Below are 15,106 nucleotides of genomic sequence, written 5' to 3' on the forward strand. Positions count from 1 at the left end.
CGGGCCCAGCCCCCACTGGCGGGCGTGACTCCCGGGGCGGGGGAAGCCTCGCGGAGGGGCAGCTGCGGTGTCGGCCGCGCCGGGGCAGCCGGAGCGTCTGAACTGGACGGGACGCCTCTGGGGCGAAGCCCCGCCCGGCCCCGTCACGCCCCCGGGAAGAGCTCCGGCGCCCAGCAGGCTCCGCGGCCGGCCCAGCGAGCGCCAGGCGGCGGCGCGGGAGATTCAAACCTCGCAGGCGGAGCGAGCGGGAGCGGCGATGGCGCAGCGCGGCCGGGCTCCCTCCAGCTGTGAGTCTGCGGGCGGGCGGAGCTGGAGGGAGCTGGCTGCAGGACGCGGCGGCGGGGAAGCCGAGCGCGGAGCTGTGCGCGCCGGTCCCTCCATTCCGGAGCCGCGCCAGGCTGGCTACCGGCGCTGGGTCTGGCCGTTGGGCCTCCGGAGGCGGCCTTGCCCTTTGCGCTCCCGGGGAGGGGGGGGAGAAACCCGACGGAGCCTCGTTCCCCTGGCCTCGCAGGGCGGACGTTAAGCGGGCAGCGGGAGCCGCGCCTGCCCTCGAGGCGCCCTTGGCGGGGAAGGGTCGGAGAGCGGACGGGGAGGTCCTCCCGGGGCTGCTGGGTCAGCGGGGCCCTTGAGGCAAGCAGGGATGTCCAGCCTTTGGGCTTGTCTGGGCCAGCCTGAGCGAAGAGGAATCGTCTTGGGCCCCGTATAAAACACGTAGTATAGTTGAGGCATATAAATAACAAACTTCCTTTGTTTTTTGTATTACATTTACAACCTTGTGAGGCCCTTGTCCCTGGTTTAGAGCAAGGTTTCCAAGCCTTGGCAAGTTTTAGAGGTGTGGACTTCCAACTCCCGGAATTCCCTAGCCAGCATATAAATAACAAATACAGCTGGCTAGGGAATTCTGGGAGTTGAAGTCCACACCTCTAAAACTTGCCAAGGCTGAGAAACAATACTTTAGAAGTTGGCAGATTAAAAACAAATAAGCATGTTCTAAAGTTCAGAGTCTGGAGAAAGCTAAGATGCAAATTGTTGCGTCCGCTGATGTGGCATGAATATTCTGTATGAAACCTCCAGAGACCCTGCAGGCAATGAGAAAATAAATACACTTGCTGTGCTATGTTTATTTGTGGCTCCCTCAGCTGTGTCTCACTGACTGAGTGACAAAGGTTGGATTCACAAACTCTACTGGGCTAAAACACTCATCCCTCAGTTCAGCCGGGCTGCCCAGCCAAGGCTGAAAGCAAATCCCAAAACTGGGGAGCGGGATGTGGGGGGGCATCTTGGGCCCCTGGGATGCCATTCTTGGGGAGATCAAAGAGAACCCGCATATTACATTCCTATTCTCACCCATGAGGCGACTGGGCGACTTACAAAAATTGCCCGGGGACTCTCCTGGAATTTTGTCGTGGGGTGAAATTCTTTCTGGTTCTTGCAGATGAGCGTCTCACGGCGGATGAGATGGACGAGAGGCGGCGGCAGAACGTGGCCTACCAGTATCTCTGCTACTTGGAGGAAGCCAAGCGGTGAGACAATTTTGGGGGTAGCCGGGTGGGAGAGAACACCCGATTCGCTTTCCCGGGGAAGCCCTTTGTATTTGAAAAACTGCCCCCCTCCCCAAAAGATCCTGAGAAGTGGTAATTTCCCTTGCAATATGTGTGATCAATTATCATGGATTAAAATCAATCCATGTGCTTGCTAGAAGCCAGAAACAACTTTGAGGCCATAATTATAAGAGGTGATCAGGCTGGAGAGCCGCAAAGAGCTGAAAGGACCTCAGAGGTCATCCTGACCAACCCCTGTTCAGTGCGGGATCCACCAGAGCAGAGTTTCTCAACCTTGGCCACTTGAGAAACTCCCACAGAATTCTGGGAGTCTCCCCATCTTCAAGTGGCCAAGGTTGAGAAACTCTGCCCCAGCCGTTTAGCTGTTCCTCGTAAAGTTTCATTCCCATGTCTGAACTGCTTTTGTTTTGAAGCAAGTGGATCTGAACGGGGGAGGGGGAGGGGCTGAATGTTGTGGGTGTGTTTGCGTGCACGCTTTAATTTGGATCCCCTAAAGGAGTGTGAACTACATGACCATCGAGGGGGCTCCCAGCACTGCCCCTCTGAAAAGAAGGGGGGCTCTTCCTGTAAAAGGCAAGGCCTTATTTCAGTGAGGGGTGCAGCTAGGGAGCCCCCCAGGGACGAGGGACCGGAGGGCACACGTGTGAACATCCAGAAGGAAACTGGGTAGAGATGCTTCCTCCTCCCCTTGGCCACGGGACTTGGAGGGTCAGCCACTTAATTTAAAAAAGTGGTCGGTGTTTGGACTCTTCTGCCCAGTGGGAGGACAGGGCTTTGCTGGTGCCCCTGCCCCAAATCCTAGGTCAGACTAGGTGTCTCCTGAGGGGCTGCTGACAAAATCCGATGGATGCCTGGGGTCGAGAGGGGTAACCCTGCCCCACTTTCCCCCTCAGCTGGATGGAGGCCTGCCTGAAGGAGCCGCTGCCCCCTCCGACGGAGCTGGAGGAGAGTCTGCGCACTGGCGTCACCCTGGCCAAGCTCGGGCATTTCTTCGCTCCGGATGTCTGTCCCTTGGGGAAGATCTATGACCTCGACCAGGCCCGTTTCCAGGTGAGGGAGGGGCTCAGGCCTGGAGCCCTCTTGGTCTGGGGGTCAGGCAGGGGCTCCCCTCTGGTCTTGCTGACTTCTGCTACTCCCCATCCCCTCGGGGGACCAAGAGCTGGTCCTGGGGCCTCTGGAGGCCAAGAGTGGGGTAAACAAGCTTGGAAAGGCCCCCTTCCAGCCCCGAGGCTGGTGGTCCTGGTCAGGAGTCTGAGCTGAGGCTCTTGCAGGCCACCACAGCTTGAGCTCTGCTCGTAAGATGCTTGTGTGACTAGGGTGGAGAGCCCAAGAGGAAGACAGACAGCTTCTGGCCCTGGTCTGGGATCTGCCATTCCTGGGCAGTCTTGCTCACCAAGGCAGCTGGTCCTTCCCACCAGGAGGTGTCTCTCCCCCTTGTCCTTCTGCTTGTTGGGACTTGCTTTTCCCCCAACTTGGACGGATGCTCCTCCCTGCCCAGGGCTTTTGGGCAGGATCCTGTTGCTGGGATCCTAGGGCAAGATGGTCTCACAGGGACCCCCCCCCCCTCCTTGCCACAATCTCTCCTGCACATTCGCTTGACTTTTCCCATGCCCATCGCACCATGTAGAATAGGGGTTTCCAATCTTGGCAACTTTAAGACTTGTGGACTTCAAGTCCCAGAATTCCCCAGCTAGCCATGGCTGGCTAGGGAATTCTGGGACTTGAAGTCCACAAGTCTTAAAGTTGCCAGGGTTGAACACCTCTGATCCAGAAGCAAGACTGCTCCATCTTCATATTTGGCAGAGGAGAAGCTACAGCTTGGGACTTCCCAGTGCCTAGCAAAGGGGGTGCCAGCCTCTGGTGAGGGTCTTGGCACAGCTGCCAAGTCTTCCTTCTGACTCCAAAATAGGGGGCTGCTCAATTCTGGAGCAGTCCCTGCCCCCAAAGTCTCGTGATGGGTCTAGTAGGGGTGACAATGTTCTCTGTCTTCTCTTCCTCTGAAGGCCTGTGGGCTCCATTTTCGACACACAGACAACATCAACCGCTGGCGGGATGCTATGAGCCGTGTTGGGCTGCCTGTGGTGAGGCCCTGGACCCTTCCCACCTTCGCTGGGGGTCTGGGGGAGGGTCCCCTTCATGCTTTGACACCTGATCCTTCCTCCCAGATTTTTCAGCCCGAAACCACCGATATCTATGACAAGAAGAACATGCCTCGTGTGGTGTATTGCATCCATGCCTTAAGGTGAGCCTTCAGGTGTGTGTGGGGGGGAGAAAAGACCCTCCCCCAATAGATATCACTTTGGTCTCCGTTCACAAGGAGTGGGGTAAACTTTGCCACTTCAAACCAAGCAGCTTTCTGAGATCTTGGGGGGGGGGGTTCCTGCTTCCTAGCCTTGCCGATAGCTGGGGGATTTCTTTGTGGTGCCCCATCCAAAGATTAGCCAACTGCTTAGCCTTTTCAAGGACAATAAGATAGTTGTCAGATTAGGTGAGAATGTAGTTGGGGCTGTTTCTATCCACTCTCCCTCTAATTTAGGCTTCTTTTCAGTCAATTAGTAAGGAGTTTGTACATATAAATCCTACTATAGAAGTTGATCTTGCAACAGTTTTAAGGCCACTAGAGCTTAGGCCAAGACCGAGTTAAAATTGCATTAAAGATCAGGGATTGATTAAGGAATAAAGATTCCTACCTGTCTTGCAAAGGAAGGTGAGGGATCAAGAAAAGAACATTCTCACATACCATTTGTGTTTGACCCATGTTCAACCAAGTTCTCTTGTTTATTTTTCTGATCTGTCTTCCAGTTTATACCTGTTTAAATGTGGGCTGGCTCCCCAGATTCAGGATCTGTATGGAAAAGTTGACTTTACAGGTAAGACAGACAAAAGGAGACGTGGAATTCTTTGGATTCTTGGAATCCTAGAGTTTGAGGGCAGTTATAAAAAATACAATCTCTCATTGGCCTGCTTCTCTTCTTTGCAGGGCACTTCATTTATTCTGAATTTTGCTAACTCTTGCTGTAGGACAGGAGTTTCCAACCTGGGCCACTTTAAGATTTGTGCATTTCAGCTCCCACTGCTGGCTGGGGAATTCTGGGAGGAAGCTCACAGGTCTTAAAGTTGCCAATGTTGGACACCCCTGCTGCAGGAGAACGGAGGGGTCTTGGAGAATGAATGAAGGGAGAAACTCAGTTTCTTATAACCTGAGAATTCTGCTCCTTAAACATTGATAAACTGAAGACCCTGAGAGATTGGGAGGGAGAGAATGGCAGCCTAGACCCTCTCGCCTGACCTCTCTCTCTGCTGTCTTCCAGATGAGGAAATAAACCACATGAAAGGGGAGCTAGAGAAATATGGCTTGCAGCTACCCTCCTTCAGCAAAATCGGTGGCATCCTGGCTAAGGAGCTCTCGGTCGACGAGGCAGCAGGTGCCGAATGCGCTGACGGCTGTCTGATCCACGGGATCTGCTGCTCTCCTCTCCCCCACATTAACCCGGCTTTTCCCCTTCAGTGCATGCTGCCATCCTGGCTATCAACAAAGCGGTAGAAGTGGGGATTGTGGCAGAGACCATGGCGGCTTTGTGCAACCCCAGCGCCAGGCTGGTGGGTCTGCAGGAGAGTTTGGGAGGCCCCTACCAGGAAGAGCTCTGCCGGGCCAAAGAAGAGAAGGCCGAGAACGCAAAGAATCGGGTAAGCATAATAAGATTTCTTCCCCATCTCTCTCTCTCTCTCTCTCTCTCTCTCTCTCTCTCCCTCTCTCTCTCCCTCCCTCCCTCGCTCCCACTCACACACACACACACACACACACACACCTACCTACCTATTTACCTGCCTGCCTGCTCTTGTGGGATGTGAGCCCTGCTCACTGGGGTTTGGTTGATTGCAGAAGAGAAGCCAAACTTTTGCTGGCGATCTGGGGCACGTGAGCAGCCTCTCAGTGCTCTGGCGTGGAAAACTCTTCTGCTCAACTGATTTCAGTTCCCATCCCTGATTATGCAAATGCGCAATTAGAGAATGCAAATTAGCATTATTTTTTTTCCTCCCTGGTAAGTTCCAAGAGAAGTGCAGTCACGGGTCGTGGGATGAATCCCACCTCCCTCCGGGCAATTTCTCTTCCTCTGTTTGGTTCATTTGGAGCTATTCTGCAGATGGCAAAATGCCGCTTTGGACCGTTTCTCTTTGCTGTTCTCAGCATCTGCAGAAGAAACCTGATGGGGAAGACATTTACGACCACTGTTTGACCCAAGCTGAAATCCAAGGCAGCATCAATTTGATGAACAGTGAGTAGACCAGGACCCGCTTCTGCTTCTGCTGCTTCAGAAGTGGGAAAGTCCTTTGTCTTGATTGAACGTTGTTGCAAATCCTTTTTCTCTCTGCAAAAATGAAGAGTCCAGACCAGTGTTCCTCAGCCTGGGCAACTTGAAGGTGGGTGGACTTCAACTCCCAGAATTCCCAAGCCAGCGTGTGGGATGAAACCATAAATCGTGCTGACTAGGGAATTCTGGGGGTTGAATCCATCCATTTTCAAGTTGCCCAGGCTGAGGAACACTGGTCAGATGGTGTTTGGGGGTTCCTGAGGGCCCTACCCGTGCCTGGTTTTCCTTTCCCATTCTGTTTTGGGGTGGACTTGGAGGAATGTTGACTATTACCAGCATTGTCTATGTGTAGTGTGGTTGTAGTAGTGGTATTTATCCTTCTTTTTACTACCCCATCTTATTGATATTATTATGATTATCATTATTCTGTTGCTTTGCATGTACACTGAGAGCTTCTGCACCAGACACAAATTCCTTGTGTGTCTAAGCCCAATTGGCCCATAAAGTATTCAATTTAATTCATCTAGCTAATCTTGGCAAAGACCCCTGTTTTCAAACCATAATTTGTCAATGAAGCGATCTTGTCAAATCAGAGTTAGCCTTCTCTGGAAAAGCCCTGGGAGGCTCACTCCCATCTCTCTGCCACCATCTCTGGGGAGGACGGTGACACCGGCAGCTTTCCGGCTGCATTCAGGATGCTCTGTGGCGTTCTCTCCTGGGACACTCCTGAGGGGCCCCATCTGGCCCTCGGCCCCCTGTTGCGGGTGCAGGGCAGGTGCTAAAGCTGTTTCAGGGGAGGAAATGCCCAGATCAGAGCCTGGAAAAATTGTCCATAGGGGGAAGGCAAACCGCAGGGTTTGGGGGGAAATTTCTCATGTTCTGGTGGCCGTGCCTTCAGTGGAGTCAGCCTCGGTCTTGGCTGAAGTGAAGCAGAACTTGGGGTTTCGGGCAAAAACCACACGAGGGGTGTTTCCAGCATTCCTGAGCTGGGTGGGTGGGCTCTGGCCATTCTGGAGGATTCTGAGGGGCTCTAGCTGGGGGTACTGACCCTGAGCACCTGTTGGACTGGTTGCTTGCAGAGTGGACCAAATCTGCCCCTGTCCGGTTTGGGAAGGAGGCCTTCTTCTCTCCCTGTCCAGGAAAGAGTTTTTGCATGAGATCCTTTGCGACCCTTTCCTCCTCTTTAAATCAGTCAGGAGTGCCCTTGAGATGGTGGAGGACGCTCTGGAGGCCCAGGACCCTCAGACCTTGTACCACGTTTTGCAAGATCCTATCCTAGCCCTGAAGAGCCTGCAGCGAGACAACGCCAGCTGGTACCTGGATCAACTCTCTGCTGACCGGGAAGAGAAGGCCCTGGTATGCCAATGGGGAGCAGAATTGGGGCAGGAAGGGGAGAAGGGGCCCTCCTTGGGTGTCACAAGGCTGGGAACTTTCTGGATTGCACTCCGCTTGCATCGGCCTTCTGTAAGACAATGAGAAGAGGCACCTTCAGGTGGATTCTGCAATGGAGCTGCCTGAGAAATCAACACACACACACACACACACACACACACGATGCCACCAAACCCAACGGGAGCATTTTGTGCGCCCCCTGAAGTCATCTTCTCCCTGTCCCGGATTGTTGGACAACCATTTTGTTCAGTCTTATCTGAATAGCGTCTTTGGGGCTAGGAAGCCTCCAGAGAACTCTGATGGAGGGGAACCTCCAATAACACTAATAAAGGAGCCCAGATCTTGTTTAAAAACTCCTTTTTATAATGATTTATTGGAGAACATCACAAGAGGCCCACTGATGTTCCAGTTGGATGCTGCATCAGCTTTCCTGGTTACAGTATCTACCCTCTTCCATCAAGGCTGTTCCTAACCTTGATCATCTCTGCCAACTCTCTTCCTAGTGGTTTATTCAGAGCTCCTCTTTCTTTCTTTCTTTCTTTCTTTCTTTCTTTCTTTCTTTCTTTCTTTCTTTCTTTCTTTCTTTCTTTCTTTCTTTCTTTCTTTCTTTCTTTCTTTCTTTCTTCAGGAATTGGGACATGTTGACTTGCTTGAGCAAGGAGAAATTCAAGCTGGACTTTATGTGGCCAACCAGAGAAGTGATCAGGAGCGGGCTGGTGAGTGGAGTTGTGCTCCAGGACAAGACCTGAGGGAGGGCTCAGCCTTGGCTGGTTGGGTGCTGCCTTGCTTTTGGGGGACAAAGAACCCCTGGGGAGAGGTCTCCTGCTGGGGAGTCACCTTTCTCAAACACCTGAGAATGCCCCCTGCACCTGTCCAGCCGCGCATGCTGTGAGCCACATCAACGCCTCCTTGCGAAGAGGAATTGCGGAAGAGACGGTGCGCGCCCTGGCGAAGCCCGAGGCTCAGCTCCCGGAGGTCTTCCCCTTTGCTGCTGAGCTCTACCAGCAAGACCTGTCTGCCCTGCAGCGGCAGCAGCCCCAGGTGAGCGGGTCCTCGAAGGCTTCCTGGAGGGGGGGAAGGGTACCACCTCAAATGGCTGCTGCCTTTCTTCCTTGCAGAGCAGTCCTTCTTTCCCACCCCATCTCATCTCCAGAGCTTTTCAAAACCTTTTTTAAAAGATCAGAAGGATGGGCCCTTCTTGTCCTTTCCACTCTTTACAAAACATTTAGACTAAGAACAGTTCCAAAGTCCATTTGCAGAGTCAGGTGCATGTCCTGGGCTGCAGGTGGGTGTCTCCTACCTGTAGGGGCTGGGGGGGGGCATTGCGATGGGGAAGCCACCGGCTGGCTTGGCAGCGTCTGCTTGGGCTTCCTTGGGGCGTACCTGGCTTGGGACAAAGCTGGTACCTGGCCTCCTTTGGCAGGGGAAGCTGGCCCAGGAAGAGCTCTTTGTGGCCGTGGAGATGCTGTCCGCCGTGGCGCTGGTCAACCAGGCCCTCGAGGGTGGAGACAGCGCCGGCTTCTGGAGGAGCCTCCTCAGCTCCAGCCTGGGCCTCTGTGGCGTCGAGGAGAGCCACTCCCAGCGGTAAGACGCCTGGCTCCGCACGGGGCCCCGCCCTCTTCTGCCTCCTCCGCCTGCCCCCGCCACAGCGTCTGGCGCTGGGTGCAGGGCAGCCGAGGGTCCTGAAATCGGTCACCTTTGGAGGATGGGTAGTCCTCAGCTCACCATCACGACTGGGAGCAGAATTTCCGTTCTAAGTTGTTGTCGTGTTGGACACAATTTAATGACAGATTTTATGGCAGTTAAGTGAATCACCACGGTCATTAAGCAAATCACATGATAAACTGAATCCAGCCTCCTCACTGGACATTTTTTGCTGAAAATTGGCAAAAAAAAAAAAAAAAGTTGCAAATCACAATTGCTGCGACAGATGGTAAATACGAGAGGGTTGCCAGGCTCCTGGATTGCACTCTCTTGACCCGGTGGTGTGACGGGCAAAAGTGCAGGTTGTAAGTCACTTTTTCCAAGAAAGTTACGACTTCGTTTGTTAAACGAACGGCTGTAAGTCAAGGGCTGCCTGTAGACCCTGATGGATTTCTGCCTTCTAAGTAACGCTACTTGCAGCTCCGACCTGGCCTTCTCGCTTGTCTCCATTCTGCAGTTATTTCGAGAGCCTGTCCAAACAGAAGTGCCTCTTTCGGGAGAACCGGCGGAACTTCCTGAGTTGGAACGATATCCAGGCCTCAGTGAACGACGTGAACGCCTTCGTCCAAAAAGAGCAGGAAAGTAAGGCTCTCTGGGTCAACTGCGGTGGACGACGTGTGTGGGGTGCAACTGGCCTCCCAGCCAAAGAACCCTTCTGGGCCGCTTGGGTTGGCCGCAAAGAGGCTGCAGGCCTGTCTGGGCCTCTGGGGCAGAGAGCAAGGCTTCTGCTCCAGAAACCAGATGCTTCGTTGGAGCCAGTTGGGAGACTCCAGGCCAGCCCCGCTCTCAGCCCCACCCACTTCCAAGGATTGTTGTTGTGGGGGAAACAGGAGAAGGAAATAATAGCTATTTTTCATATTATTTAATTGCCCATCTCCCTTGGAGATGTATGTTGCACCTAATAACAAAGGCAGGATAAAAATCTAAGAAATAAAAATAAATAGAGGACTCATTCCAGAACTACAAACTGCTAAAGATTCCTTTTCCAGAGTTTAAAACCTGAACATTAAAATGCACAAGTCAGAAACAGCAACTAGCCAGGCGATGCCTCAAGGTAACCCTGAGGTGCCCCATTGGGATAATTGCACCAAACCCTTAAAAAGCGTTTCTCTCCGGCCCTGGGTTCAGCCAACGCCGCCCTCTCCTCTTTTAGAAATCCTGGCTGTCCGGCTGATCAACGAGGCTCTGCAGGGCGACTGTCCAGAGAAGACCCTCAGGGCTCTGCTCCTGCCATCGGCCAACCTCACCGATGTGATGCTCCCCAGAGCCAAGCGGTACCATTTTGTTCTGGCCCAGATGTCGAGACAGAAGGCCCAGGTAGGAAAAGAAGGGTGGGGTCTCCTGAGCTAATGCAGAAACACCACCAGGCACCTGGACCAAAGTTTCAGGCGCTCCCAAAACTGGGTCTGGCTGAGCCTCTCCGGAAGCTGCGCTGAAGGCTACACAGAAGCAGGAAATGGTTTTATGAACTGACAGAAACCAGACCAGCCGCATTTTATTGCCTCCTTTCTCTGAATAGCATCACTGCCTGCTCCAGTCAGTTGTGCTACAATTCCCCGAATTGGGAACTTGGGGAATCGCACTGCACACGTATGGATGATACTTTTGGGGGGTTGAAGCAGAAAGCTGCACTGGTGGTTCTACGGTTTGTACCAAATTTGGGAGGATCAGTGAGGGCGCCACAGTCCCAAAAGAGGGGAGGTTTGAACCACAGGCTGCTGGCCCTGATCCGCCATTCTAAGCCAGCTTGTCTTCTGTTGTGCCACTAGTTAGACCAGCATTTCTCAACCTTGGGAACTTTAAGATGGGGAGATTTCAACTTCCAGAATTCTGGGAGTTGAAGTCCCCCCCCCACCCCCCATCTTAAAGTTCTCAAGGTTGAGAAGCACTGAGTGAGGCACTGCAGGGGGAGCCTGTCTATGGGATCCAAAAATCAGAAGGAATCTGGTACCACTTTTCTGATGTACATAACTGGAGCTTGTTGTGTTGGATTTTTCATAAAATCTGTGAACCAGGAAAGGCTTTTTTACTTTTAACTAGCCCGGGGGCCCCAAACCTCCTGACAGTGGGCTGGTACCGGTCCGTGGCCTGTTAGGAACCAGTTCATGGAAGTGAGTGAAGCTTCATCTGTGCATGTGCAGGAGCTAGATAACATGCGAAACCATCCCTGCTGCCCAGTCTGGAAAAATTGTCTTCCATGAAACCGGTCCCTGGTGCCAAAAGTTTGGAACGGCTGAGCTAGTTTCTAATCGGCTGAAGTGGTTTGGTCAGATGCTGTTCTGTGCTGTGGAGGGTGACGGCAACCCGCTCTTGGTGTGAGGCTTACAGGGACTCTGCCCATGCTGGCCTTCTCTGTCTGACCTACCTCACAGGGTTGCTGTGGGAAATGTACGGTCATCCCGTGCACAGACCTTTGATTCGCTTTATCAATGTACAGGAGATTTGGCTTTTGTGAAGCTGGCAATCATAGCTTCTCCAGAGCCTTGAAGTCAGTCTGGGGAAGAATGGCTGCATCCCCAGTTTCTGGATGGTTCGGTCAGAATGGGGCCCTTTTGTTTCCTCCGGGCAGGTGACAGGAGACCCCGGAGCGCTCTTGTGGTGGGAAGAAATCCAAGAGGCGGTCTGCAGGGCCAACCAAGACAGCAAAGCTGCACAGCAAAGTAAGGCTGGGGGCTGCTCTCTGGGGTCCCTTCCAGAAGGAAAGGGGCTGATGGGCCGCCTGGACTTGAGCAGCCATTGGGAGGAAGATGGGCTTGGGAGATGTCCCCCTCCCCTCGGACCCACGGCTTCCTGTCCCAACCGCAGCCCCTCTGCATCTCCCCGCAGTGGCCCTGGGCGTTGCTGCCATCAACCAGGCCATCAAGGAGGGGAACGCAGCCCAGACTCTGCGCGTCCTGCGCAATCCGAACGTGGGCCTCTGTGGCCTGGTGGCAGAGTGCGCCGTGGCTTATCAGGCGCAGTTCTCTGCTGTCCTGGCAGCACGAAGGCCGGCAGGTAAAAGCGGGAGGGTCCATGCTGCAGCCCAAACCGAGGAGCCCCCCCCCGCTTTCTATGTTGTTCATCCTGATCTTCGTCTTTAATGTTTTGCTTTGGGCGGGGGGCGTGCAGGGGGCCACCCAGAGGCGCTCTGGGCACGGCACAGACTGAGAGATGGCTCAGAGTACTACTTCCACCTGCGGTCCTTTGAGGGGTCCTGGGAGCAGCCCCGGCCCCTCACCCTCAACACGGCCCATCTCAGCCAAGAGGAGATCCAGGTGGGTGTGGCAGAAGCAGATCCCTGGGCCAAACACTCAGCCACTGGATCCCACCAAGTCCATGCAATGCAGCACGGACAGTTGGGGGGCGAAGGTTGAAGGGGAGATGGGCTGTGATGGGTGGAAAGGCGTCTTCTGGGCACCATGGGGGGTGTTGGACTTGCCAGGTCCTTCCTGCTGCCACCTCATTTGAACCGTGTGACAGAGGGTCCCCGTCTTGGCACAGGCTGCCCCTTTTTCCTGCCTCCTCTCTGGACATTTCCTTTCCCTGGAAAGCTTGAAGGGCATCACTAGGGCAGGTGGGCACCCCGGGAGGGCTCTCCGTGCAGGGAATCCTTGCCTGGAGGTGAGCCGTCCCAATGGGCCTCTTGTACACCTCTCCTGCAGGCGGCCATCAACTGCGTGTCTTCCGCACACGACCGGGAGCGCCTCTGGCAATCCTATGCCTGGCTTGTTGTCCAGCTGCAGGCCCGGATGAGGGGCTTCCTGGTCCGCCACCACTGGACGGCTCGGCAACGGTTCCTATCCCAGCAGGTGCCGGCAGCTACCAAAATCCAGGTGGGTGCAGCTGCACCTTTGCAGAGAGAGGGCCTTCCTCAACCAGGCGTCCTTTAAACAGGTTTCCTTCCTTGAACCCCATCTTGCGATACGGGGAGTCCTCTCACCCCCGCTAGAGCAGGGTCCCCAACCCCTGGTCCATGGACCGGCACCGGTCCGCAGCATGCCAAAAACTGGTCTGCGTAAACGAGTGAAGCCCCATCTGTGGGATGCTGGCAGCACGTGAAACCAGGCCCCCTCCGGTCCGCAGAAAAGCCTGTCTCCACGGAACCGGTCCCTGGTGCCCAAAAGGTTGGGGCTGCTGCCCCAGAGGAGCAGTGACGCTCGATCCTAGCAGTAGCTCCGTCAGAAGCCCCCAAACAGACTTGGCATTAGCTGGAAGGCCTGGGGTGGAACTGAGAAAAGCTGTGAAGAGGCCAGTTTGGGAGGGGGCATCTGCTGCTGCTGCTTCATAGGAAGAGCCCCCCCCTCCAATCTGTGAACGAGGCTGGGAAAGCCCGTGGAAGAGGGAAGGGCTGTGCTCAGTGGGCCAAGGGGAGAGCCCCAGAGATGGGAGGATCACCTTTGCCCTCTGCCCCCAGGCCACCTGGCGTGGGCACCTGCAACGCAGAAGCTACTTGGAGAGACTGCACTACTTGCGGAGGAACACAGCTGCTGCCATCAAAGTGAGTTGTGGGGTGTCAACTGTGTGGTGGGCTGTGGGGGGGACTGTTTGGCTTCTCTGTGAGGCTGCCGGTGGTGGCACTGATTCCTTTCCCTCTACAATCTGGGCTCTGGCAGATCCAGTCCTGGGTGCGGATGTGGCTTGCCCGAAAACAGTACCTGGAGCGCCTGCGCTACTTCAGGAAGAATGTGAGTGTGTCTGTCCTGATTGTTATGAAGTTGCTTGGTTGGGGGGGGCTCTTCTCCTGGGGGGGGACGGGGTGAGCAGTCAAATGCTTCCAGCAAGCCCTTTTGCAGGCATCTCCATCCTCAGGTTGCTCCTGAATGTGGAGGCTCCAATTTGAGTGCTGCTTTCCCAATTAATGTGTCTCTAAATAAAGTGCCTTTTGTTATCACTCATCATCCCCAATGTGCGCCCTCCAGATGTGCAGGGATGCCATTCACATTGGGAAAAAGAAATGGATTGGATCAGTTGACTTTTTAGCAGGCCAGCTTTTTACAGCCAGTTTTTTGTGATCAACATGTTCCAAGTGATCATTTTTTTACTGCCCTCTGTTCTCCACGATTCTTCCCTCTGTGGGTGACTCTGCAGCCTCTTGGAGGTCTTGAGAATGGCAGAAAATTGCTGTGACCATTTTCATTCCCAGTTCCTGGGCAGATAATTCTTGAAAAGTTGACATCGGCTGCTGCAGGCTGGTGAATTCTGGGAGTTGTACTCTTGGCCCATCTGGACAGCTGTTGTATCATGAAAAATCCTTGAAAAAATCACTAAATTAACCCAAACAGGTTCACACCAAACTAAGTTGAGAGGAAACTGATGTGATTTGCCCTCTTTTGTGTTTCTGTGAGCTGGTAAAGGTGCCCTGGCCAGGCTCAAAGCAGGCGGCTTCTTTCCCTGCGTCTTTTGGCAGGTTGCAGCCGTGATTAGGATCCAGGCCTTCGTTCGCGCAAACAAGGCAAGAGAGGCTTATAGGGTGCTGGGTGAGTGTCCGGATCTTTGCTCGGGGCAGGGTGTGTGTGTGTGTGTGTGTGCGCTCCTCCTTCCTAAACATTGTGGGAATTTGTGTACACTTCAAGATGTGTATGTGAGTACCAATGAAATGCCTGATCTGTGGGTCTGGCTTTGCCAGGATGGCTCTGGAGGGTCTTCTGAAGCACAGTTGATTGGGGATCAACGCGGAGCCCTCGTCTGCCCTGAAGATGGGGGTGGTTTTGGGGGGCTCCTGATGGCAGTGAGGCCACACCCCGTGTGACGGCTGGTCCTGCACTTTCTCTGCTGCCAGTGCACAGCAGGGACCCGCCACTCAGCGTCATCCGACGTTTCGCCCACCTGCTGGAGCAGAGCCAGCGCGACTACCAGGAGGAGATGGAGCTGCTGGGGCTCCAGGAGAAGCTGGTGAGGGGGATCCGTTCCAACCAGCAGCTGGAGAACGACCTCAACCTCATGGACATCAAGATTGGATTGCTGGTCAAGAACAGGATCACCCTGCAGGTCAGGAGGGGATGGAATAGATCTCTGCATACAGCTGGGGAGGGGCTTCTGACTGAGGGTGCGACTCTGGGCACCGTCAGAGCTGATGGAAGCTGCTCAGCTCCTGCACAGGAGTTCCAGCACTCCCATCACGACAGGGGCAGGAGTTCGAGTGCCTGCTCTCCTTTG

The 15,106-nt window shown here is 54.2% G+C and overlaps 1 protein-coding gene across 2 annotated transcripts in view; it reads left to right on the forward strand.

Moving 5' to 3' along the window:
* The window catches only part of IQGAP3 (IQ motif containing GTPase activating protein 3), a 29,389-nt gene continuing 14,283 nt past the window's right edge, over positions 1–15,106 (forward strand). For both annotated transcript variants that reach the window (XM_039368644.1, XM_039368645.1), the window contains exons 1-23: positions 1–287; positions 1,436–1,523; positions 2,456–2,612; positions 3,566–3,643; positions 3,728–3,804; positions 4,365–4,432; positions 4,874–4,987; positions 5,071–5,249; positions 5,752–5,839; positions 7,068–7,231; positions 7,896–7,983; positions 8,145–8,308; positions 8,691–8,851; positions 9,429–9,553; positions 10,125–10,288; positions 11,541–11,631; positions 11,798–11,965; positions 12,080–12,225; positions 12,613–12,783; positions 13,365–13,448; positions 13,564–13,635; positions 14,358–14,427; positions 14,730–14,938. In XM_039368644.1, the coding sequence (XP_039224578.1) occupies positions 257–287; positions 1,436–1,523; positions 2,456–2,612; positions 3,566–3,643; positions 3,728–3,804; positions 4,365–4,432; positions 4,874–4,987; positions 5,071–5,249; positions 5,752–5,839; positions 7,068–7,231; positions 7,896–7,983; positions 8,145–8,308; positions 8,691–8,851; positions 9,429–9,553; positions 10,125–10,288; positions 11,541–11,631; positions 11,798–11,965; positions 12,080–12,225; positions 12,613–12,783; positions 13,365–13,448; positions 13,564–13,635; positions 14,358–14,427; positions 14,730–14,938 (2,757 nt within the window). In that variant the 5' untranslated portion in view covers positions 1–256. The remainder of the gene's footprint in view (positions 288–1,435; positions 1,524–2,455; positions 2,613–3,565; positions 3,644–3,727; positions 3,805–4,364; positions 4,433–4,873; positions 4,988–5,070; positions 5,250–5,751; positions 5,840–7,067; positions 7,232–7,895; positions 7,984–8,144; positions 8,309–8,690; positions 8,852–9,428; positions 9,554–10,124; positions 10,289–11,540; positions 11,632–11,797; positions 11,966–12,079; positions 12,226–12,612; positions 12,784–13,364; positions 13,449–13,563; positions 13,636–14,357; positions 14,428–14,729; positions 14,939–15,106) is intronic.

This window comes from Crotalus tigris, unplaced genomic scaffold, assembly GCF_016545835.1.
Source record: "Crotalus tigris isolate CLP2741 ecotype Arizona unplaced genomic scaffold, ASM1654583v1 scf7180000020888.614114, whole genome shotgun sequence".
Taxonomy (NCBI): Eukaryota; Metazoa; Chordata; class Lepidosauria; order Squamata; family Viperidae; genus Crotalus; species Crotalus tigris.